The sequence below is a fragment of the Cavia porcellus genome, unplaced genomic scaffold (assembly GCF_034190915.1).
Source record: "Cavia porcellus strain 051 isolate PalLab524CR breed Dunkin Hartley unplaced genomic scaffold, mCavPor4.1 scaffold_16, whole genome shotgun sequence".
Taxonomy (NCBI): domain Eukaryota; kingdom Metazoa; phylum Chordata; class Mammalia; order Rodentia; family Caviidae; genus Cavia; species Cavia porcellus.
Window position 1 is genome coordinate 63,914,045 of NW_026947499.1, and position 26,960 is coordinate 63,941,004.

The 26,960-nt window shown below is 36.6% G+C and overlaps 1 protein-coding gene across 1 annotated transcript; it reads right to left on the bottom strand.

Annotated features, from left to right (window-relative positions):
- Positions 1 to 395: 395 nt before the first annotated feature.
- On the bottom strand, positions 396 to 26,956 carry Elovl4 (ELOVL fatty acid elongase 4). Its single transcript, XM_003478274.4, has 6 exons — positions 26,613 to 26,956; positions 10,041 to 10,228; positions 8,541 to 8,621; positions 5,851 to 6,022; positions 4,452 to 4,579; positions 396 to 2,458 (listed from the first exon to the last, which is right to left on the bottom strand). The coding sequence occupies exons 1-6, from the start codon at positions 26,710 to 26,712 to the stop codon at positions 2,183 to 2,185; spliced, it is 945 nt and encodes a 314-aa protein (XP_003478322.3). The 5' UTR covers positions 26,713 to 26,956; the 3' UTR covers positions 396 to 2,182.
- Between the last annotated feature and the right edge of the window lie 4 nt (positions 26,957 to 26,960).

Here is a 26,960-nt window from a genome sequence, read left to right on the forward strand (position 1 = left end):
CATCTCTTCAAAACTCATCTGCCTAGAATGCCAAAGACTGAACACATATATCAATCTAAACTATATCATGTATAAATCTAAACTATATCAATATTAGGGACCTTTCCAAGGTCACCCGTTAAAACTGCATATGCTAAACAGCGAATTTTTCATGCTTATGGCTCAAGCACCCCACTCCTAACATAAAGGCTTACCTCAAGATGCCTCTCAGTTTTGTGATTCCATTTACCACCCAGAAGGAGGCCCAAATCTAAGCCTTCTCTTTCATAAGCCCTTGTTTCTTTTCTACATGAGAAAATGGTGGCAAAAAAAGAATTTTGAATTTTAACAACTTGATCTTATAAATAAATATTTAGCAATTACATTACAATAAATTGATTAACAAAAGAAACACATTATTTTCTCACAGCAATAGTATATTTATTGTGCTAAAATCAGATAACAAGGATTGAATAGCTCTTGGGAATCAGTACAGAATGTTCACAAAGATTTACAAATCTCTAGTCATTACACACTGAGGAGCATAAACAAAGGTGTAGAATCCTCCTGGACCAAACTACTGCATGTGTTGCAAATTTCCTGTAATTCTCATGACTGCATGCTTTTCAGGGAAAAATACATAATTTTAATGCACAATAAATATTTTATAGTTTACAAAATATTCTGAAATAGTTTGTACAAATAGCACACATCCTACACATGCAGTTTTGACAAAGTGTGAATTAACTTGGAAATAGTCACGTCACTTCTGTCACGTTTTCTCTTTCTATGACTCCTCTGTGACAGCTCCCTTACAAATTAGCCTACATAATAAAGCATGGTACATGTTCTCTTTCCTTCTTTATTTCCACTTGTTCATTTCTGTTACATGAAATACTTCATTTGTAAATAGCAAGTGTAACTTGATTGTTTTGATTGTTCTGAATAAAATGCTTTTATTCACTTTATGTTTTAACGATTAACACAGTAAAATCAAGCACTGAATTAACATCCTTAGCACCAAGGAGTCAAGCACATTTACCAAATGGGTTTACACTTCATATCTAGTTAATGAATAAAATTTTGCAACTTAGTTACAAAGGAAATATCACTCCCAAAATTAAACATATTGAAAGAGAGGGATAGTTTCACAGAAATGTTTGGTGTATGCTATTTGTAAAAAAGCCAAAAAAAATTGTGGATTCAAAAGTGAAAATTAAAATTTACATAACAAGACTCCTTGATTTTTTAAATTAAATTTATTTAATTTTAAATGTTCGTTCCAGTAGAAGAGGTAGGTATATTTCAACATATGAAAAAATCAGTAACAGTCACAAATCAAAACAAGGAAAGTCTCATCAAAATCAACATACCTTCTTCTAACAGCACATAAATGTAATTATCTGATGTTACTAATAAAGACATGAGTCGTTTCATGTTTCAATAAGACAATAATCTTAATTTTCATAATACATTTCTGCTACAAATAGGATTATTCAAAGGCTGTCTTTTCATCACAAAAATTGTCTCCCACAGTGATTTGTGCCATGAGTCATGGTGACCTTTGGGTCATACACAATTAAACTGTAATTCTTTTCTAATTTCACCAACACCATCATCATCAAGCCTCTAAGATTCTACAGAGATGAGCCGACTTTTTAAATTTAATTATAACCAAAAGTATATATTCTGACTAGAGGTGGAGAGATTTGACTATTCAGTCAACAAATTCAAATGTGCAAATTTTAATGTACCACTTTTATAGCTTTGGACAATAAAATGTAAGGTAAAACATTTTAATCAGTTAAGGTAATTGGTAATCCAGTCAAAAAACCCATGAAGACCATGTATGTGTGATCATTCAAAATTCAGACTGAAGGATGGGTGCACGTAAGATACGCAAAAACTTTCACTTGTAGGCAAGTGGGTATGAAAAGGAGTCTCCAAAGTCATGTTATTACTGCTTTGGTCTAGACAACATCAAGGTTAATTTTTTTAAAAAAAGGTTTAAAATGAAAACTTCATAAATAAAACATCCAGGTATTGTAGTTAACACTTGACTCAGTGTACAGGTTACTAGTACATGAAGCACATTTGCCTTTTCTCCCCACCCCAAGCCCTCCTTTCCTCCTCTGTTTTCCCTGAAATTTTACATGACATAGGAGTTTCCTTACTGTCAACAACAGTTAAGGCCCAGTTCAATTTACTCTCCTTTTGGTTTTCCATTTCTCTGAGTTTTTCCATTTTCTACCACTAGTTGTTTTTCTGATTTGTTCACACCATTCGCTGAAATACCATTTATGGCTGTTTTTCCAGTTTTTGTTTTCTTAGGTTCATTGTATGTCCTTACGTAGAAGTTGAGAAAGAGAAATATGAAGCTGATTGCATAGGCAATCAGGGCCCAGTGCATCCATTTGGGGAAAGGACAATCAGTGTAGAGAGACAATGCTGTGTGCCCAATGGTCACATGGAACTGGACCTGAAAAAAAAATTTAGTCTGAAAGTGAGCACCTTTAATAACAACAACATTACAGTCTTCTATGCCTCGCTATGATAGGCCCAAATTCTGCCGTGCTGTTCACAAAGTTAGAAAGTTATCTGGTGGCATCTTATTCGGATGCCATCTGCTCAGCAAGCACTTCCTCTTGATTTCAATGGCCTTCAATCCTTAAGCACAAGCTGGGTGGGGTGTGTGTGTGTGTGTGTGTGTGTGTGTGTGTAATAAAGCTTAATTATGTGAAAGTTGTCTTTTGTAACTATGGACTTCTTCACTGTCTATCTTTCCTTTAGAATATAACTCCAGATTGCAGAGCAGTCATGTTCAGTGATGATGTCTGAGTCCTGGGCCATCAAACAGTGGGGACTACTTAAATATTTATGGACAATTACTGTCTGATGGAAGTAAAGCCATAGCCTGGTAGGGGTCTCTATTTTGTTTTTCTCCCACATTTATGATGGATGATTTTCTACCAAATTATCAGCAAGCAGGTCCATATGCTTCAAAAACTAATTTACGAAAACGGTTTATTCTTTACTTCGTACAGACAGTAGGCAAGCAAGTTCTTAAAAGGAGAAAAGCTAAAAGTGAGATTAAAATAATAAAATAATTTTAAATTCTATTGTATTATTAAAATGATTTGTGCTATAAGAATTATGAATTCTATGGTGTTAACAAGGCTTAACTTCTTATAAGATTAACTTATATTATTAGCTATTGTGAGAATTTCTGGCTTGGAAATACAAATTCAAAATCCTATTCAGAGTGGGCAATTATAACTTCTTTTTTTAAGGATTGCATTATCAATAGTTATACTAAACATTATTAAAATAATTTATTCCAGGTAAGCCAGAAATTTATATTAAACAACTTTTACAATTTCCCATGGCAAAAATCCAATGGTTCTTGGAACTGTACCACCAAAAAAAGGGTGTGGGCCAGGGTGTGATTGGGTCTGGCATCGCTCATGGAGAACTAGGGCAGGTTCCAACAAAACACATCTTTCACAGTTCATTCACATGATTTTGGTCACTTCTTCATTTATTAATTACTGAGAGAAGTGAATTACACAAACTGTATGAGCAGCTTACACAAAACTGGAGGGCGCCTCCTGTAGCATTTTAGTTACAAATGAATCCTTCACACCCAGCATTCCACAAAAGCTGTGTATCCTGTTCGGCTAGGCCTCTGTTTAGCAACTTAAAGCAGAGATGGGGAGTATTACCAAATGTGATTCCACTGATAAAACTGCGTACACTATGATTAAAGCAAGTTGTGATAAATTGTGAAGCTTGGAGATTAACTACCAGATTTTTGAGTTTGATTATAGGCCACTACAAAACATCCAGCTCCAGGGAGATGCTGAAAGCTGTCTAGCCTGATGACTAGACTTCTTCCCTACATGAAAAATGCCTGGCTCTGCTTCTAAGGACAGTGTTTTAGGCAATTAAAGTAAGTCCTCTGTTCTTTCTGCCCTTCCATCAGTCCACCCTTCCTTGGCTCTATCTCCATTTCAACTTTACCTTCTAAGCGCATGGGCTCCTGTTAACAGGAACTTTAAAAATGGAATAAAAGAAAAGTTAAAACAAGGACAAAATGAAACTAACAAAATTTTAAACTAAAAAAAAAAATCACTCAAAAAATGTTATGTGGTTTTTCTAATTATACATAAATCTAGGTACTTTGTGAAGTGCAAAGATCTTTTTTTTTTTTTTGAAGTGCAAAGATCTTTAGTCACCCACTCCACAGGTACTTTTAAAGGCAGTGCTCTCAGTGGGTTTAAGTACTGAGGTTGATCTTTAAAGGACCCTATAAAACCAAACGGCCATAGTCAAGAAATCTATGAACAGGTATGTCAGAACTGAGCTACACCAATGCCACAGCTAGAGGATATTAATTTTCTAATGGAAAGTGTCTAAAATGACTGCGAACATTCCAAAGAACAAAATGCAAACATCAGAAGCATTTAACTCACCAGCTGAAGCATGGTCAGGTACCGCTTCCACCAGAGATACTTCTGAATCCACGGGCCAAATGCAGTTAATCCATAGTATGAATACATAATCACATGAATAAAGGAATTCATCTGGGCTCCAAAAAACGCTTTAGAAAACCAAGAAGGAATTGTAAGATGATATTACACTTAGAAACCACAGAAATTTTAAAAGTGGATCCATGTTATTTTGTAACATTTAATCTTGAGAACAGAGGAAGACTAAAAGACATAAAGCAGTACTAAGGAAAAAACCTCTCAAATTAAGCTAGATATTTGAAAAGTTTACATTTGAGCTTTTATCATGTAAATAAAAATGTGTGTTGCTCAAACACAAATGACTTTCAAAGTGGTAAGTTCTTAGATGAGGCACTCTGGTGGAGTAATAGGCCCTAGTATATTTTTATTTCTACTACTCTTGAAAGAAAAAAGTTATCGCACATCTCAACTCTTTAGGAAATTTACAAATGTTCTATTATTTTCATGATATATCGCAAATTACATATCAACAAAAATACTATGTCTTAGGTTTCTATATAGTTTCAAAATACGAAAGAACTATACATATAGAATAATCTATTTAGTATCTATAACTCTACAGAAATACTGTCTAAATCAACAGCTTTCTTTCTTTTCAGAATATTAACTCAAAGTATAGACACAATAATAACAATGAACTTTGCCGTGAAGTAATTTAAGGGGTCAGACTTACCAGTTTTCTTTTTAAAATAGAGTTTAAATATACTTTTTAAAACTGGGTCCCCAAAATACTCATTTGTCAGGGTAAACTCCTAATTTGCCAATTACCCTATGACAATGCAAAGCATAAGGTGAACTCTACTGAGAGGACTTGTACCGCAGGAACTCACAGAGGAATTGTTTTAAAGCATTGTTAGTCTACTGGCACGTGAAAAGACGAGGCAAATCTCAGCCAACTGTGAGTTCAGATCTTCTCTAATACTAAAGAGGTTATATGTGATTTCATTTAAGTAAGAACCAACAAGATCATTTAAGGTCTATATTAGCTCAGGAGTGAACACCAGCCTTGGGCTGTAGATGAAATCTTCAGACTGAATACTTGTGCCCTGGCATCCTTCAAAACATAAAAACTATTAGAATTAATCCTCATGCAAATACTACTTTGCAGGGGGACTTGGGTTCTATTCATCTCTGGGGCAAACGTTTGGATATTAAAGTACTCACAGATAAGCTGAAGCTTTTCTTTGTTCAAATTTTTTTAAAAATGAAATGAACATGGAGATGATTAACCATGAAAGCTAGTTAAAAGACAGGCCACATCAAATTCCTAGGTTCCTGATACTTTCCACCACATACATAATAAGTACTGTAACCCATGGAGATACAATCCTGAGACGCTTACCTTGTCCTCCTGCAACCCACTTAATTCCAATCCACCACAGTGTGAACATGGTACAGTGATGATACACGTGCAAGAAAGAAACTTGGTTGTTTTTCTTCCTCAGGATAAAAAATACTGTGTCCAAATACTCCACTCCTTTAGATACGAAGTACCACCACAAGGCAGCAGCTATCTGTGACATGGAAGGAAAAGCATGTTATAAACACCAAAATGACACTCTTACGTGGGTTTTTACTCTTTGTTAGTAACTCCAAAATGCATTATGCAAAATACTTAAGGCATACAATCACTTGTGACTAGGTAGTCCTAAACATCTATGGGGTAGGAAAAAGGAAAAAGAACAAATCCAAAGTTGTATCCATTCAGTGCCAATAATCTAGAGAAAAGTTTCTCAGTTAAACAGGTGGATGTCACAACTGCTGACAGAGTTATAAACACATTCACACTACTATGCTTTTTGTAGAAAAACAAAAATATTACTTTGTAAAGGTATGTCAGGTATTCATATATAGCCTAGGTAATATCTCTAATGGATTTACATTAAATTTATACAACAATTGGTCTTGTGCAGTGTCTCACTTCAACATGCATAACAAAGTAATTTTCAAATCATGGCAATTTGTATTAAGTGCTGAAGTCCTTCAAATGATAAAATGAACAAACAAAAGCAAAAAATTACTTGCTAGGCCATAAATATAATCCTGTTTACATGCATAAGTCTTTTCTCTTCATGGGCTCTAATTAAGACACCAGATGGTACAGAAAGATTACACTACATGCTGAGATTAAGGATCCAGTAAGAGGTGACCTCTGTATGTGTTGTGTCTCTGTGTGTACAGGTGGAAGTATTTTATAAGAATCTTATGGTAACAGTAACTGAAATCTAGCTTTTTTATATCAAATATTCTAAATGTCTTATGTAAAAGTAACTAATACAGTACATAACAAATCTATTTATAACTGTGTATGTTAGAGGCTTGACAGATTCATTAATATAGACAGACTCAGGTGCTGTAGAGTTGAATGATCCTTTCCTCATTTTGTGCCATCATAGTCAACGTTGTAAGTTTTGGGTTTTGCATTTGAAAAGAAAAATTACTGTTTCTTTGTGAGTCAGGGACTGAACACAGAGCAAAAGATACTAGGCACACGCTCTGAAGGCCCAGTCCTTGGCTTTATTTCAAATTCACAATTGAGCAACCATTCAGTCCATAAAATATAATAAATATTCCCCCAGTTGTAATTTTAAAACATGCAAAAGTGGAAGAGAAAGACTGAATTTTTTAAAAGTCATGTATTTATAAATTTCTTGACTATCATTTACTGAATTGTTCTAGACAACGTTGACAGTGACAAAATTGGTTGAAAATAGGGTTGAAACCCTTGAACAGGCTTGAACATCTAACCCTAGTAACATTTACAATTATACTTAGTACTTTAAAATAATAAAAACCATTTTGGCATAGTAAATTTCATCTAAGATTAAAGAGATATGTCTTATTTTTCCTCCATTTGGGCCTCTAAACTAGTCTCAATTTCCCTGTAATAATAAATACTTCTCCTTAATGTTAGACTACATTGGATCCCTTTGAATAGTGAGAAAACGGATACTCCTGAGCTTCATAATAATGAATACAAAAGTGTTTCCTTTGAGTACAATATTCATTCTACTGCATCCACCATTAGAGAGAGGAGAAGGGAGGGAGAGGAAGACTCCTACTGCAATCTGTTTCAAATCTTGGTTCTTTCTTCTCCTAGACTATAACTCTCACAATAGGTGGTTTTTTACACTTAAAATGTTGAAGGTAGTTTCATAATTCAGAAGGTGCTATGAATCTCTATCCTGCAAATATGAGTTCACTGCCTGCTCCAAGCATACTATCAGCAAAAAGCAAGTCACACATCTCTCCTGCCCTTCTTCCCAAACAAGCAAGAGGTCAGCTCTCACTGCCGAGATTGTAGAATAAGGTGGAGAGCGAAACCCTAACCAGCAAATCTAAATTAAGTTGCCTTCCAAATTCTCTCAGTCACATCACCAGCTTTATTTTCCTCTTAACCACAGGCATCAGCTCTGTAGAGGTAGACACCTCACCTGTCTTCCCACCTGTGTCCCCTGTTGCCCCTCAGTGTGCACACAACAGGCTCAGCACACAGACAGTGAATGAACAAAACCAGTATGACAACCGAAAGGGTAACTCTTCATTTCTATAAAATATAGCTATATTCCCTTCTAATTTCCCTTCTAATAGGGAAATGAACAGACAGACAGAAACGGAACAGTAAAGGAATTCGGTCTGGGCGTAGATGAGTAGTGATTTTTATACTGTCTAAACTCCATGCCAAAAAGCTATGTTTCTCAATGGAAGATACTACACTATTACTACATGTTTTGCATATAATATAAGGCGTACAACACATGCATACTCCACATTACATATAATTTTTCATATGAACTACAGTGCACTTTACATAGTTCATAAAATATTTGCTTTTCCTCAGATTTTTCTAAAATCAATCAGACTCTTTAAATTTCTATTCTTGACCAAAAATAACAAAAATATAAAATAGTATTTTTACATAAAACACAGAACTTTTTAGAAGTACTACTTTCTAGTAATCCAATAAATATCCACTTTTACACCACCAGACAAAAGAACACATTGGTCCAACAATGTTTGTAATGTACTTACCCTGACTTCATTAACATTATTAGAATAATCCACAGTCTGGCAAATATAGCTATATCCTGCATTATATGATCCCATGAATAACTGGAAGAAAGAAATACTTGATGGAAATTTTAGTAGATACAACATTAAAAACACTGAATTTAACATGTATCTTTTCAAATTAAGTACAATATTTTCTGAAAACAATTCCAAATTCATTAAACACTTAAAGCATTGGTATTTCTAAAAGTTATTGTATATCACTTCTTTTATAATTATAGTCTAAATTAAAAATCAAACATAATCATTAGACTGAGATATCAATTCTACTTCATAATGCTAAGAGAAATTTTTATAGCCATGTTTTGGGTCCAAGAACTGTTCTACTTAACTGGGTTTTGAATAAGTATGGTACATATCTAACAAATTAAGTGAAGGTATCTAAAGGTTTTGTGAAGTTGAGATTCTATAAGGTAAGTTGTCAAAAAACAAAGTATTTTTTAAAAGAAGAGTTATTCTTAGTTTTCCTAGCATCACTAGTCAGCTAAGATCACACAGAAACTTGAATAAATTTCTTAGGAAACGAATTCCTCAGTCCCAAACTCCTTCTACTCTTGCAATCTGAAAACTGGCTGTGTCAATAGAGCCTCCAGGACTTTCTTTCAACTGTCAAGGAGAATTTGTTGGTGTCTAGAAAAGTACGTGATGGTTAGCAGCAACAGTTGCCTGAGTTGTATAACAGTTAACTCATTTTAGTTTCAGCCTAAATTATAATAAAATTACATAATAGGATTTAAGTTGAAACTGGTATTTATGTATACATATTTTGATCAGTTACCAAAACTGAAACTGATGAATAAGCATTTTAAATAAATAACTGCCAGTCGGGCGAGGGATTTAGCTCAGCAGTATAAGCGCCCGCCTGGCAAGCATGAGGTCGTGAATTTGATTCCTGGTACCAAAAAAACCCTGCAAGCATGGCATGGTGGCAAATGCCTGTAACCTCCGCAATGGTGAGGTTGGGGCAGGAGGACCACTGTGATTTCAAGGTCAGTCTGGACTACACAGTGAGTTCAAGGCCAGTATGAACTACAGAGCAAAAAAATAAATAAATAAATAACTGTTACTGGTTACTGAGTATTTAATATGTACTGAACGCCATCAAAAATTCATCTCATTTAACTCTGACACTAACTTTGTATGACAGATATTTTCCTTGTTTTAAAGGTGAGAAAAAATGAAGCTAAGAAAAGCTCTCTTCCAAGGTCATATCAGAACAGCTGATAAGAGTAATTACAGAAGCCATTCAATTTTGACTCAAAGTTCCATTTTAAACTATCCTTTACTTTCAGTTTACTACTATTGCAACCCCAAAATTACAAATGTTAAAAATTTATTTTTAGAGTAAGCAATAGTTACCTCAATAGTTACGTCAAGGTACAAGACTATACAGTGATGGTTTAATACAATAGATGGAGATACAGATGGAGAATTACTATAAAGTGACCTTAATAAACCTACCTCTCTAAAGATAAAAAAGTTAAGCAAAACCATCCCAAAATTATAGATAATAAGCACGAAGCGCATCTGAAACGGCTCCCGGTCCTTCATCCACTTCGGACCCAGCCACACGAACAGGAGGTAAAGAGTGCTTATGCTGAGAGTCGGCCATGGGGACTGCATGAGAGGCCAGTTCTCCACGCGTTTATCTACCGAAAAAACACAGTTACACAAAATCCACTACGCAGTACACACTGTATTCTACAGAAGGAACTTTTTAAGAATTAAAATGTTTTAAATTAAAACATTTAACTTTTAACTTCCTTAACTGACAATATAGGTCACTGTCTCATGAGTCTCAACAAAAATACATGATATAAAAACCAAAGAAACAAGACTGATTTCTGCAAGCAGCTTTTCAAATTCATGTGACTACTTATGATATACATTAGGTTTCATAAAGAATCTAAAAAAGAAAAAGTACACTATAAGCTTAACATGAAAAGTTAATGAAAGACTTCACAGACCAAAAATAACTATTTTAAGGAAACACTTGTCTTCCATATTGAGTACATCAAATTTATCAGTGCACTTGGAAGATACTCTCTATGTCCAACCCTAATGCAAATAAAAATTAGACGGCGAGCCAGATGTGATAGAGCATGCCTGTAATCCTAGCAGTCTGGAAGGCAGAGGTAGGAAGGCTGCATGTTCAAGCCTGCCCTGGGAAACTTAGTGAGACCCTGCCTCAAGGTAAGGCGTACGGTGGGGAGGGGAGAATAGGCCCTGGGTTCATTCTGCAGTACCATTAAATATAAAAAGAAAAATTAGACTGCAGCTGTCTAGTGGAGTAATGGACGTTTTTAGAGGAATAAGAACACAGTTACACCTGGGAGATTAATTTCAAGTTAGTGTTCTATCACTTATCTAAATGGTAATTAGTCAAGACTAACATTTTACTTTTTCATTGAAAGCATGCACCATTTCACTATATATGTATAACCTATTTGTTTTCTTCCCTAAAGCTGTAAATCATACAACTTACATATCTGTAATATGTATAATGGAACCCATTTCATATAAAATGAATTCACTGTTCATTATATTCATATATGCAACCCTGAAACAATTTTATAATAGTTTCTTGCTATATAAGTAAAGCATTTCCAAAACAAACATAATAAAAATATAGGACTAACAAATTTCATCTTTTATATACATAAAAAATGAGTATCCAATTTTTGTATTTCTAAAAACTAAATAATGTTTATCTTGTGAATCTAATACCTATTTTATTGTTAGCAATATAAAACATTTTATGTTCCATTTTGAGAAATGATGTGTCTCTAAAAATAGAGGAAAATGTGTCTTTAGTCTATACCAAGAATCCAGCCTAAATGAACTTAACATAAATTATAGTAAACTATCTCATTCACAAAAATTACATATTAACCAAAGTTACATTAAATACATTAATTTTACTAAATACATTAATTTAAATAAGTTTATTTATTTAAATACATTAATTTAAATAAATTTACTAACATTAATTTAAATAAATTTGTTTCTATTTATTATCAACAGAAAATATACTATAACACACAAAATGCAATGTTTAATCAAATTATCTTCAAATTCAGAAAGTGACGTAATTATTATAGTTTCAGTGAAATCAGAGTTATTAAAAAGATGAGACAGTGACTTGAAAGAAAAATAAATACCAGAAAAACAAAACAAAAACCTGATTTATAGGTCACTGTTCATGGAGATTATGGTTATAACTCTCAAATCAAACATATTTCAGAATTAAAAATACTTGAAACAGAAGAAATAGTAAACCTCTCAGAAGAAGGAAGTGACTTAAAAAACGGTAATGCTGACTTCTATTCAAGCCCTACTGCTTTATCAGTTATCACTTTTTAAATAACATTTTGTTATCTTATGAGTATGGTAAGTGTCCTTCTATGATCCTGCCTTTCCATGTCTGAGGTCCCCCTCAAACAAAGGGCCTCATCTACTTAGGTCCTGGTTGCTGCAGACAAACTTGTAAAGTCAGATGCCCTGTTGTAGGTCACACAGGAGCTGCTATATTTTTTCTCTAAAATGCAACTGCAAAAACCCTTATGTCTTTTGCATCAGGCTGATGTGAAAAGCAAAAGTATGTGTTCTTGGGGATAAAATTATCCCAGAGGACAAAAGATAAACTCATCTGTAAGATCTTAATCTCCCACATACAGGAGACTTACTGAATTCCAGGAAAGTTCTGAACAGCAAGTAGGAAAAAATTAGAGATGTTCAAAAATTTCCCAGAAATTACAAGTAAATAAAAAGGTTCATTCTTGATGCACAGTGTGGTACCCAGTATCAGTCTCTCATTCAGCAGAAAAATTTGGAGATCAACAAGAGACAGAAAAAGAGATAATAGGGAGAAACTAAAAATTTTACATGAAGCACTAAGGGACTCCAACAAAAGGGTGAACAGAAAGAGGGAAACGGATGGGAGCAACACAAGTATCAGAGAAAGCTGCAAGACTGTCCTCCCAGTAAGCAGGCAGCTGAGCGCTACTGCCAGGGCACATCTCACTTCACTTCCTTTACCTCTAAACACTAACAGGAGAAGGTAAACTAGATCAGTGCTTGTTCAGCTTTAAAGAAAAGAATCACCTGGAAGGAAAAATGAAAATGCAAGTTCAGTACAACTGGCCTCGGACGCAGCCCATTTCCGGGGAAAGCCTGCATTATATGAGACACTCCACCAATGCTAGGCCAAATCCACGGACCACCCTTTCAGGAGATAGGTAACCCGAAGACTCCCTGAGGTTTCTCTTAAACTCCTGGAAAGTATTAGTTTTTAAAATAACAAGAAGAAGAATAGATTAAAGGTTTGGAAAACTGGACCAGTGATACTTGCCGGGGCCAGGCAACCTACCTACGCGTCTCCACCACTCTACTCTGTGATCTGTTGGCACTCTGCAGCCTCCAGGGCAGGAGTTGAGCCATGTTTTCTGGTATTACAAGGCTTACCAATGATGGATAAATTTTTTAGGGTGAATAAATTAAGAAGAGATAATCTTCATGTTAGCACTTCATTCTCTGTCCTCTCAAACACAACAGCATGCATATATTTAAGGCTTCTGAAGTGTCCAGCACCCTCTCCCTTAGCAATCCATGGACCGTCAGCACAACTTTAACCTAAGCGCACCAACGCTACATCCCAGTACTCAGTGAGTGTGTGTGTGTGTGCTCCATGAGGCTATCTGTATGTCCTTTATGGCACTGCGTACTCCTGGGGAGAAAAGCAACACCCTTCTTTGCCAACCATACAAACCATGTGTTCCTTCAGCAACAACTTAACCCCTATTTTCACCTTATAAAAGGCCACAAGTCCCATCATACCTTTCTCATGTTACTCTTTCAGTTCATACAGGTCAGAAGGTGCTTCAGACTCCACCTCCATTATTATGGAAGTAGAAGTAACTGTTAGCCCCTGACCTATAGAAGACATTTTTCACCCAAATATTTGCATGAAGTTTCCCAAGATCTTTTACAGTACTATTATATAAGCTGTGGCCTTTTTGTATTCATGTACATTATCTTCTTGAATGCTTCTGATCAGACTGAAATATTCTACATTTTGTTATATGTTCTCTTTTCCAACACAGAACTGAGTGCATCACACCTACAGTGTCCAGCAAGCCTAGTCCAGGTACTGAATGCTCTGGAAAATGCCACGACCTGTGGTAGGAGTGGAACTGTATAACTCGGAAAAGACAAAGAGGATTCATCAAATACCAAGAGAACTTGTACGAGATCTGCTTTATTCTCTTCAGCGGACAAAATAGAACACACGAGAAGTGACGGGGAAGCGCATTTCACCTAACAGCAGAAAGCTTTTAACTACTAGGTGTTTTCCTTCAGGATGCAGCAGGAAATCCCTCTTTTAGTAATAAGTTCCCTATCCTAGTTTTAAATTAAGGTAAATCTAAAGCCAAATAGTACACAGCACATCAAACTCTAGAGTAAATGACTTTATTTTAATTATGAAAATTAAGACATTCCCTTAGCTAACTTTTCCACATCAGTAAGAGTTAATGCTCAAGAACAGTTTCCACTGAGCGTCTTTTGACTATTTAATAAAATTCACAGTAAAAAGATGGACTGATACATTTACAAATATTAACTAGGTACATTTTAATACAGATAGAATTTTATCTGTATTTAGGGTGTCTTATACCCCATAACAAGGAGAGAGAAGGCAAGGATCCATCATGAAAGCAAGGGGAGACATCTGACGGGTTAAAAGATCAACAGCAGAAGCTGTGAGAGATGGACTGAAGGAGAAAGGAATAAGTCAAAAAGAAAACCAGACTGTGGTTCTCAAATGCCTGTAAGTTGTTAGGCTGCCCACATAAGAATCATGTGCTTGTTAAAATACAGATTGCAAGGCCCCAGCCATGGAATCAGTATCTCTGCTGGTGGGGCTTACCATATGATCTCCATCAGAGATCCCGGGTGATTCGGACACGCAACCAGACTTCAGAGACCTTTGTAATTCAAGAGATGGCAGAATCTGGGCTCAGAGGTTCTGTCTGCACTGCACTGATGCTGAACAAGACAGAGAGAAACAAAGGATAGCAAGGGTAAAATCTATAGGTGTAGTGATTATGAATGTAAGAGGTCAAAGTAAAAATTCAAGATTACTTCCAAATGTCTGACCCAGCTGGTAGCACAGAAGGCGAATGGTCCAGGACAAAGCACAAAGGCTGATGTGGGAGGAAACGACCATGTGACCATTAGGCATTTCCAGTGTACCGGCTCCTGCAGCCTGAGTGGAGGTGTTAGAGGAAGGAACTGCCAGGGCACGCCAAAGCCACTGACCATGCACCTCACAGCCGAGTTTGGTCACCAGGGAAGCAGGTGTACAGTGAGAGAATAAACTGGGAAAGGTGGGCCTGGGGAACCCCAAGGGCGAGTAGGTGAAAGGGCAGCATATTTGCCCCAGCAGCCGGAAGAAAGCGGATGCCACACAGACCGGGAAAGAACAAGGCAGGCAACAGTCTACAGCAGCGTTACAGGTTCTGCTCTTTCTTTTCTATTCTTTTCTTTTTAATGAGGAAATAACTGCACCAAACGTTGACATGTGGGATTACATGAACTGAGGTAGTTGCAAGCCCCCAGCACACAGGGATGCCACGAAGGCAGATCAGTTGAGGACATGCTAGCCCTTTCCCAGTCCGAATCTGCACATGAGTGTGTCCTATGTAAGGAATGATGAAAGTCCCTCCCATTCAAAGTCCTACCTCTCATTGTCTTCCAGGCCTTTGCCTCCTTAAGAGTTTTCTAAATTCCAAATATGGACTCTTAAATCACATTACCAGTATTAGAAGATGCGTAACACCTAAGAGTTACCTGGTCTCTCTGGTCTCACAGATAATAAGGTTGTTGTGAGGACTCAGAGAACACATGTAAGGTGCCCAACACAGAGTAAGAGCGTGGTGACATTGTCATTATTGTTTTTTTTTTCATTGTTGCTATCACTGACAAGAGTTGAACCACTAAATTCTATTCTCTTCCAAGAAAAGAGATAAGCAAATTAAAGAAAAAATATCATTAATGATTAAATTCAGAGAGTTTATACTAAGGCCAGAATGTTTTATAACTTCTATGTTGAAGAGACAAAATAGTTTATAATTCAATATTATAAAATACTTAAAATATTCAAATGCTTTAAAATATTCACTAATTGAAGTTTTAAATTTTTTTTTAAAAAACTTTTTAAAAGATAATATAAAATAGATTTTACTTTGTTTTGTTTTTGGTTGAGACAAAGTATCACTATGTAAAGCTGGTAGTACTCTTGCAAATCCAGCCCCCTACCGAGTGCTAGGGTTACAGGCATGTGCCATTATCTCTGGTTTAAAAACAAGTTTTAATAAAAAATAAAATACTTCTAATTCAATAGCTTAAGTAATATACAAATCACTATATTTAATACAACACATTATTGCTCTGCATATGAAAGCAACTTCTTTAAAAGCCTCAACACTTTTTTGAAAGGTTCCTCCAGTAGTCTAATCTAGTAAAATTCTAGAAAAAATTGGTAAAATTTAGAATTTTTAGAACACATTCAAATTCCTGGATTGAAGATAAGGAACCAAGATTATAGCAAGAAATTATCTTAAATCTGGTGATTACTTGGGACATCTTCAGGAACAGAGGCAGACTGGTATGGGGCCGAGAGATAAGACCTAAAAACAGAATTTCTACTCTAGCCCTAGAACCACAAACTTGAAACTCTCTCCCACTTCATCATGTGTAAAATGGGGCTGAAAGTAAAGTCATCCTGATCTTGCCTTTTGGATTCAGGCAAAATAAACCGTTATTGGTCCATATAATATGACTCTAGAAGATATACAGAGTTCCTGTTAGTTCAGAATACAATAAAATATTCTATTAAAAATACATGCACCAGAAGAAAATTATCACCTACAAATTTCAAAAAAATGCAGAATCACAGTCAGAAAAATTTGCATTGTAGTAAGATTACAAGGTGATTTACACATTAATGTATAACAGTTATTGTTGTAGTCTACCCAGAAATATGAGCCTACTTTGTATAATGTATAATTAAGTCACAAAATAAAAATTTGTTCCTAGGTTCCACCAAATAAGCCAAGTCACTTTTTTCTCTTCTAACTGTATCTACCTTATTAAATCTACCATAAACAAAAGAAAACTGCAAGTGTAGTCATCATTATATACCAAGTAACTTCAATAATATATTCAAGACATCAAGAATTACATACATTTACTAGTCTCTAAAACTCTCCATCTTTCTTTACTAAGTTAAAACAATTGAAACTCAAGTACTTTTTATTTTTTACATGTAGTAGTCTCCACTAATATACTACGTGATACTGTTAAAAAATCCATCTTCTCTTACTAAACAAGTTATCCATTAATACGCTGTCATGCTGTACATTAAAAACACACGAAAGGAAAACTGTAAGCCTCTTTTTAAAGCAGTCAATGCTGTCTATTTAATGTCTTGAAGAAAGAGGCCATGCCCCTTATTCCCTACTGCATTTTTTTAACATTCCTGGTATATGAGGTATATTTGTCTTTTTGTTAAGAGAATTTGTATGAAAAATGTAGACAACATGTTGTTAGGAAGAGAGTGAGATTTCTTGAAAGACTACAGCAGAAGATCCCAAATTTAAGGCCAACCAGAGTAATGTAGCAAGACACTATCTCAAAAGTTTTAAAAATCATAATTAAAAAGGGTTGGGAATGTAGCTTAACATTGCCTAAATTCAGTTCCTAATACTAAAAAAAGAGTCTGGAAAGAATCTCTGATAAGGAATAAGTTACTTATTACCTTAAAGCCTCTTCTAAGTTTGTTTCTGAAGTTTCAGGCCCAATTTAATCTTGATAAGCCAAGTAAGAGCTTTGTATCAATGAGTTTGAAAGGCAGAACAAACAGGGAAGGTTCTTCAATCCCTGGATCAAATGGGACAGGCTCTGATGACCTGAGATATGCTCTAGAAATATATACCAATCTGAAAGGGGCAGGGCAAGGGCACTCTGAGCTGTCTCCTACTGAGCAGAAGAGCCTTGTACTCTAAGCAGGTACACTCAAGAAAGACAGCAGAAGAGGACATGGCTGAATGGTAAGGAAGACGGAAGGGACAACTTTGCCAGCAAGGTAGGGGAGGCAGATGTCTTGCAGTAGGAGGGAGCAGGTAACCTGAGAGTTCAGCACAAGAGGGAGAAGAAGATGTTTTCTAACTCAGCTGTGTGATAGTCATTCACAAGAGCAAAAGCATGACAAAAGGACTGAAAAAGCAGAGGGCAAAAGAATTTTGATTACAAATCTGCTCGAACAGAAATCACAATAAAGGTTAAAAACAGGAGAAAAATGATAGAAATTTTCCACAAAAAGCTGACAATAAAGATGAATTTAAAAGCTGAAAAGAGAAAAGGCAGTAGCAAGGATAAGGAGAGGGAAGCCATGTATGACTCAAACTGATAGATGCCTGCTGAGTTTTAACTTGAGAAAGTTAACCATTAGAGGGTTAAGATCTAGAGAAAGTGGGTTTACTCACCTGGAATGGGGTAACAATGGTCCTAGCACAGAGGAATATAAAGATTAAACATGATAATAAACATAAAGCACTGGATACGACACCTGACACTCAAGCGTGTATGAATACTGAAAAATGATTGAAGTGTATTTCTTCATCTGTACATGGTTAAATGTCTACTGTAAAGGGATGCCATGAAGAATAAATACAATGAGTTAGTATAGACCTGTAAGCCATAATAGGGACTATAGTAGAAGCTTTATAGATGGCAGTGAGCATCATACACAGATGGCATGAATTAATGACAAAACTGGCATATTCATGACAGCCAGTTCACAAGAGAAAGGAAAGCACGCTCGTTAGAGAAACATATACTGAGGAGGATTTTAAAAAGAATGATGGTTCATATCTTGGAAGCGTTGTGGATCAAAGTAAGCCGAGCAGTTCTTTTCTTTCCCTGTTTCACATTTTCCTGGGCTTTTCAAAAAAAGTAATCATTAAACTTCTTCCTTGTATTAATCTGGATGCTCCAAGTCCAACCACCCATTTAGTACTGCCAATAACTTCGAAGCTTCAAGAAAACTGAAACAGTATTAGGCATGGTAGCACATACCTGTGATGTCAACCGCTCAATACGCTGATGCAGAATACCACCCCAGGCATCTTAGCAACCTAATCTGGTCTCAGGAAAAAAAAGCAAAAAGGGGAGTGGGGTGGCAGGATTGGGACGCAGCCCTGTGCGAAGGCTCTATGTTCATCCAATACTGCTGGGATGCAGCGGGGGTCTCAATTGGTGAGTTCCTGTAGTAAAAGACTTACAATAGTGTGTATGTATCTGTCTATATACATTAATGAGAATTTTGGCTAAAATACTCTGTTGGCCTTAGTATTCTGTAAACTTGATATCCACAGGATAAAACACTACCAGTCCTGAACTTATTATCCTTTCCCTGATTACAACAGTTTTTAGTTCTTGTACTATGTAATTTGGCAAACAATTCACTTTGAATTTTAATAATTCACTTTGAATACATTTGTATGGTCCTACCAGTCCATCATACAGAAGTCAGTTTCATCTTCTCAAGTTAAATGTCACATTTTATATGTAATTTACACGTTACTATATAAATTTATGTAAATTAATATTGCTTTTTAACATAATATCATATCAGCCCATACAGCACCTTTTGAGCATTTTAGATGTCTTTTTTTTTTTTTTTTTTTTTGGTACCGGAGATCGAACTCGTGACCTTACACTAGCCAGGCAGGCGTTTATACCACTGAGCTAAATCCCTGGTCCTAGATGCTTTTCTTTACATTTTGTAGGTATCAAGACTCTGTTGATATTCAGTATTCTGAGTAGTAATACAATGTAATAAGACAGCAACATGAAAAAAAAAGGTAAAGTCAGAGAGATGTATGTGTCAGACTTGACTATTTCTTGCTTGTTTGGGAAGACAAACATATTGGGCTACATACAAAGTGACCTGCATACACCCATTTTTACTAGGATGACCATATACAAGTTATTTAACTTTTTAAAAACTCAGAGACTTCTAACTATATGGAAATAACAATGCTTCTGACCTATTTCCCAAGGTGGTTATCAAACTGTAAAGCAAAATACAAAGCCAAAGTTGTCTTTCTTGTTAATTGCTTTCTACCCAGGATACTTTTTTCTTTTTTCTTTTTTTAAATTATGCATCATCCGTGAACAGGAGGATACTTCTGTAAGTAAATATCTTTGTAATTTTCTTTATAAAGTAATTTTACCTTAAGATAAAAAAGAATCAACTCTTTTATCATTGAACACTAAAGAAAGATCACTTCTTAAGGTGCTATTGTTAATTTTATAATATATCTTTTAAATTGAATTTTATAATATAATCTTTTAAACTGCAGTAAATAACATAAAATTTACCATCTGTATCACTTTTTACTACTGCATCACTAATAGTACAAGTAGATTCACAACACTGTGTTACCAACTTCCACAACGTTATTGCTCCAAAGTCAAATTTCACTCCTCTCAAACAATAACGTGCCAGTTTAGTTCTTTCTCCAGCTGCTGGAAACTGTTATTCTACTTTCTATGACTTTAAAAGTCCACAGAAAGGGAATCACACAGAATTTGTCTTTTTTGTGTCTTGCCTTTCACTTAGCATAACATCCTCAAGGTTTACATACTGCCTTCCTTTTTAAACTGAGTAATACTCTATATGTATATTCTACATTTTCTTATCCATTCATTCAGCAATAGGCATGCCAGTTGTTTCTACCTCTTGGCTGTTATGAAATGCTGCTATAAACATGAGTGTACAAATATACGTGAAATTATTAAGAATATGTATCAAAGCTCATTCCTCTGAATGGTCCAGTTCAAAATCACAAATGCTGAGTTACCTGAGTAACTGGTTCCTAACGAATTAATGCACCTATCATGCAAATCCCAACACTCACAGGTTAATTAAAATATGATTATAAATAAGATGCCATACTAAAAATGATAGTACTCCATGGAAAAATGACAAAAGATTTGAAAAATTAATATACTGATTAGATAAGAATTATAAAAACCATTTGATTTGTTTCTCCTTACTGCTAAGACCTATATTGCCATACTTCTAGCAATTTTTAAAGATTAAAGCCATGTTTGTCAGAAATGATCAAATATAAAATGCCTATAGTTGAAAACCTACTATAATGATGTGCAACAAAATATTACATTTTTCTATAGAAAAAAATTCTAAAGCAAGTAAGATTGTGCTTAGACTAGTAGCTCTTTTAGGAAATAGGTGAATTCACCGAGGTGGTCTTGGACTGTACCTTCTTATAGTACCCAAAGAGGTACGAATCTGCTATTTTTGCCATTTGATAAATGATAACAATTTTCTTGCAAAATATTTTAACTATTGTACAGAAGGCGGTTTCTTAATTAAAGAGCAAGGTATGTTTACTTGCGATTACTTCACCTATTCAAATAAAGTAAGTGGCATCTGTGTCCAGAACTTTGGAGTCAAGGAAGACCTTAGTGATTGCCTAATTCCACCTTATTAATTTACAAGAAAAGAAAATTAAAATGTCCAAAGTCTCACATTTAAATTATCAGGAGTCCCAGAACTAAACCCTCAATCCCCTAATGCCACTTCAGAATGCTCTATGTTTGCTAGTTCCACATACATCACTGATGTATCTACATAGACAGTAAAAAGAATAAGTACATGATTTTATATTGCTCCTTTGCACCACAAAATGATTTAATAGTTTGACTCATTCTTAGTGTCAGTCAATTTATGACAAACTAATGATAATGACAAACTAATATGACATGACAACCAATATAATGACAAACTAATAAATTGTCAATTTATGACAAACTAATGATAAAAATAATTTTTAAAACTTTCTATAGTTTAATGTGAACCAGAATTTTATTAGTGCTTATTAACCATAAAAATCATTGTCCAAAATTATGCTACACTAAGGAGGTCATCACAAATATCCAATCAATAAATACATGTGATGCTCCCTAGTGTGGGAGAGCAAAATATAAAGAAGTGTAGATAAACATGAAAATGTAAACAGTTTAGGAACATAGGACTATAGTCACAGAGGCAACAGCACAAAGAAACAGATGAGTAATTGCTAAAGGCAATGAGTCCATGTGAGAAAGCCAACTATTCCAGGCTACATGAGTGATCAGGAATTGTATTGTAAAGTATAAGAGGTTTCTAGAGAAGTGGACACGGGAAAGATTGATAAAGTCAAAGGGAATGGTATAAAGAGCAATACAAAGTAAACATGACACATGTTACTCTCAGGTCTAAGAGCTATCCCATGTGCCTAAGCTGGCAGATTACTTCCCCTATTTTCCTAAAAGTTGAAGCCCATATGATTTTAAAAAAATATTCCCTAATACAAACACATTCTCATTCTAAAGGAAGATAAAGCAATAGTACTTTGATTTGTACAGCCAAAATATCCTAATAATGAGAAGGAACAAAGAGGTGAAATGAGAAAAGACAGGCTCTGTCATATAATGCTTGTGTGTGTGCTAATATATGACCTAATTCAAAAAAGTGGCTCAATAATGGAAAATAATACTTACATTAATGATGTTGTTATTCATAGATGATATCATATGACTTGAGGAAAATAATTTAATTTAAAAGGATGAGGAAACACTTTGTCTGAAATCTGAATAACTCTTACGACTGTCTCCCTAAGCCAGAGAATCCTACTATGTAAGTCTGAGAATCTGCATCTGCGTTTACTGTCCTAGAATTCCACCTGCAAGAGATGTTCCTGCGAAATGCTGTTGCTGAGGAGTTGACATGAACATCAGCCATGAAAGGTCAGCAATCTGCTGCCTCAGACCAGACTGTGCAGAAGGATTAAAATCCAAACCCGTCCAAAGAGACCTCAAACAGTGGTGTGCTCACAGAAGTTTCAGGGATGTTAAGAAGTAATACCTCACTGAAAACAACAACCAAAGGAGACCTATTGTTAGAAGCTGGTAATCTATACATTTATTTTTAATCAGTTGCCCAAAAACTTAAAAAGTAAACAACACCTATTTTAGACAATGAAAAACAATACATAAATGTGACATATAATAAAATTAATATAAACATGCAGGACAGTGTTTAAAAGCACACATGTCTTGAGGGCCTCAACAAGCCTTTAGATAAACTGTTTTTACTCCCAGTTATTAAAGCTGACTTAAACATCTGTTCCCACATCTAACTTGAATGACTCACTCGCTCTACTCACATTCCCAGTTCCCCTGGTTTCAGTGAGTGTCCTCTTTTGTCCCTGACATCCTAGTCTACCTATCCAAACATTCTGAGAGTTCCCCTCCACTTATTCAAGAGCAGGGACAAAGAGTCTACGTGAAAACAGCTACAAAAGTCTAAAAAAGAAGTTGTGCATGCCTTTCACAACTTAAGACTGAGGTGCACATAGAGACACAGAGGTAAGAAGAGGAAAGACATTTCGAACCTCCCTTAGATCCAGCAAGGCCTCACTCTGACAGATCTTGGGACCTTCCACCATGATACAGAGGAAAAGGAACTGGCAGTGACCCCTTCCTAGGCCTCAGATCAAAGTGTCTCGCTTCTCTCTTCATAGCCCAGATCTCTGCTTTCTGACAGCAAATGAATGAGGAAAGAACGAAAGGTAATGTAAGCCTGACTTCCAAATTCCATCACTTTTACAGATGTCTTCTCTCCTATACCATTCATCTCTTCTCACTTTTGCTAGGCTGGCTTTCCATGTTATATCACCAACTATCACACAGACAAAAAAATTTTAGCCAAATGTGGGGTACTGGGTCACAGGAGTAATGCCAACTAACACACACATGCACCCAGACTTCACAAATAGTACCTATTTAAAATCATGTAGTCAAAAAAGAAATAGTAGCTCAGGGAATACTGGACTTTACTGTAAATATCTTGTTAATTCTATGATGTTTCTATGCTAAATTTTGGGTATATACAAAGATATTAGTAAAACAACAGTAAGTGAATGCAAAGGATAATATAGATGCAATGTATAATTTTAAATTTATGGCCTGGGGAATATTTAGATTTATCAGTTTTTAAATATTACATACAACTTTTGTTAATTGGTTATGCCTTTGAACCTGAGATACCCACTGCAATCATTTTAATGTGTTCATAAAGTGAAAAAACAAAAGAAAATAACAGTGACATCAGAGTACCTACTCCAATGCCACCAAATCAATCAACGGTGCTTTCACCCATCAATGTATACTTCCTTCTAATATAAACCAACATCAACTTCCTTACCCCACAAATCTATATATATAATACATGGAAGTGGAGAATTACTTTTATTGTTTTTCTCAAAATATAGCTCTTTCAAAGTTTCAATTCTACATTTTCAGTGTTAACATTCTAAAGACCACATTCTGTATTTGCCAGAGATGTGCCTTTGCAAAGTCCAGTTACCATACATTTCTTTGGATGTGTTTAGTAGTACCACAAGATATAACAGCTCAAATGTCACTTTTTAGAAAATGTTTGCCCTACAGCAAAAATTTCTTGAACCATCAAATATACTCTACAAATCTTAAACTATTCCTGCTATAATAATCCAAAGCAGATGTATTTTACTTGCACTTCGCTAGAAACGTCAATGGAAAGAACTACTTTGGGAACTAATAAAAGGGTAAGAAAGAAGCACTTTGTGACAGTCCAGGTAATGAAAGCGCTCAAGTGCTGGAGGCCTATCTTGTTCCTCCTGACTAATTTGCATCCTTTCATCATACACCAATTTCTCAAGACCATCTATTCCTCCCACCCATTTGTATTTCCCTCTTTCCAAATATCTGATTCAAATATCTGACTTTTCTTCAACTCCATCTAACAATACATCTGTTTTTCTATTCTGAAGCCCCCTTATCCAGATTTTCATGAAATTATGCCTAGAATCTTAAGGATGTGATTAAATTGAACAGAAGGAACATACAAGCATAGAAAGGAAGAGAGTGCAAGAAATGTGCCCCCATGGGCTACAGGTATGTTTTGCCTAAACCTGCAGCAAGACAGAACAGACCACAGGCACCAAGCTTCTCAGTTGAGAAATACAGTACCTCTGCCTAAGATTTCAGAAGGTCAGGAAACAGTCTCAGGTTTCCTAAGTGGACAGGTATCCGCATGGAGGAGTACCTTTCCTCCAACCTGCTGGGGAGAGGTCATGCCTCAGTTGCTGCTCTCAGTTCTCAGTCTAGACCCACATTGTCTGATTTGTTCTTCAAAACCTACTCGCAAGACTTCACTTGAGGCAACTGCACCAAGCTTCTCTAATGCATTCATGGTCTTTTTTTTTTTTTTTTGACACAAATGTCATTAGAAAGAAATTAATCACCACAGAAAGGAGTATTGCAGGGCTGGGGATGTAGCTCAGTGGTAGAGCACTTGATTAGTCTGTGCAAGGCCCTGGGTTCAAACCTCAGTATTGACTCACCCATCCCAGTCTCTCCAAATAAAAGAAATCTAAAAGTACCAAAAGTAAACAAAAGTGTATTCTAGCTCGATTTTTCTTTTTTCAACTTGGGATGTGAGAAAGCTCCAGCAGATAAAGGGAACAACAAGCCTGAGAACTCATAGGTGTGGTCCAGACTATCAGGGTACAGAGTCTAACTCCAAGTATGCAAAGCACAATTACCTGCCAAAGAGCTTGTTTGATACTTAGCTCTGCACAATTGTGTAATGAGAGACTCTGATGCAATGCTCAAAGATGCAAAATCACAGAGAATACATCCTCCCCAGTTTTTGCAGGTGCAGTGTAACATAAAAGCACTACATATTGAAGAAAGATTGAAGGAAGAAACATCCCATTAAAAATTACCTTTTAACCATCTTCAGATAATACTTTCCAGTGCCAAATTTGAAATCTCCTGAAAATTAACATACTTTCCTAAAGAACTCAATGTGGCATTCATGTCAAAAAAAAAAAAAAAAACTAAAACATTTTACCTTACACAGAAATAACCCCAGCAAGTGGTTTTTGTCCACAATATGTACCCTATGTACACTCATGAAATTATCACTCTCTTACTCTAATGCTAACAAACACAAAAACAACAGGAAACATATTTTCATTTCTAAGGATGGGAGTAGTATCATAACCTTAAATGTTAACGTCTTCCACTACAGGAATATAATCATATGAAAAAAAACTAGAAAGTTGTACACAGGATCATTTCTAAAATCCTTTACACTGAATGCTTCTGACTTCAAAAACTTTTTGAAATGTTCGCAGCAAAGCCATTAAAGAAATCATAAATGCAAAAACGTATGACACGGCCATAATCTTCCGCTAGAAAATCTATATAAATCAAGCCAATGACAGTCCTGCGCAATAAACTGAATAAAGGAAAAGTTTGCCAATTCTCTGTAGGCTTCCCGGACAACCTCTAGGTGCTGCTATGGAGACCCTCTTCAGAAGACTTCCAATTTCTTCCCGCGTTCTAACCTCCCCCTACCGCGGCTGCACTGCAGTGCGTAAAGCCGTTGACAACCACCTCCAACATATCCGGCTGGAACGGCCTCAGAAACTGACGTTCTTCGAGAGCCAGATAATGCTATTTAACTTTCCGGCCCACGTTACTTTAGGGATGGATGAGCTAGATACAAGAAGACAGTGGCTGGGCTTCGTCAAAGCCATCAGTCAACGGCAGAAAGGCAGCTCCACCTGGACCCCGCTCCCACCGCGACGCCTCTCCGCACCCGACATCACCACACGCCGACACCGATCCGCGCGTGGGATGCTGGCGCGGGGTGCTGCGGTCCCCGCGAAGCCCCGGAGGCGCCCGGCGCGTCACCCCCGCCTCCCGCGGCTGCGGGTCGGCGCCAACCGCGCTGCTCGGCCCGCGCAGGCAGGCGAACGGCACCCGGTCCCCGCTGCCCGAGGCGCCCCGCAGCGCAGGCGGTGAGGCGGAGCAGGGATGCAGGCCGGAGAAGGGACGCAGCATCCTCACCTGCGATGGACCAGGTCCAGTGGTAGAACGCCACCGTGTCGTTGAGCGCTGTGGACACAGCGCTCAGGACACTGTCCGGCCCCGCGTCCAGGAGCCCCATGGCGACTGAGAGCGGCGCCTGCGGTGCGGACCCAGGAGAGGGCTGAGCTCGGCGACGGCCGCGGACCTGAGGATGGCCGCGGACCTGCGGATGGCCACGACTAGCGGCGTTCTCTCCGCCTCCCGCGGGGCGATGCGGCGGCGGGGACTGCGGGCCGAGCGGACAGACGCGTCGGGGATGCGGGACAGCAGCAGCAGCAGCAGCCCCGCCGCAGTACCAAGAGGAGCAGGTCCCGCCCGAGCGCTCGC

Excerpts from the sequence above, each read along its gene's own strand:
- Elovl4 (XM_003478274.4), bottom strand. The coding sequence starts at position 26,712 with ATGGGGCTCCTGGACGCGGGGCCGGACAGTGTCCTGAGCGCTGTGTCC. Across the intron at positions 6,023-8,540 it reads ATAATGTTAATGAAGTCAGG|ATAGCTGCTGCCTTGTGGTG; the intron begins GTAAGTACATTA and ends TCCATGTCACAG. Across the intron at positions 4,580-5,850 it reads GTGGGTTGCAGGAGGACAAG|CGTTTTTTGGAGCCCAGATG; the intron begins GTAAGCGTCTCA and ends GGTTTTCTAAAG.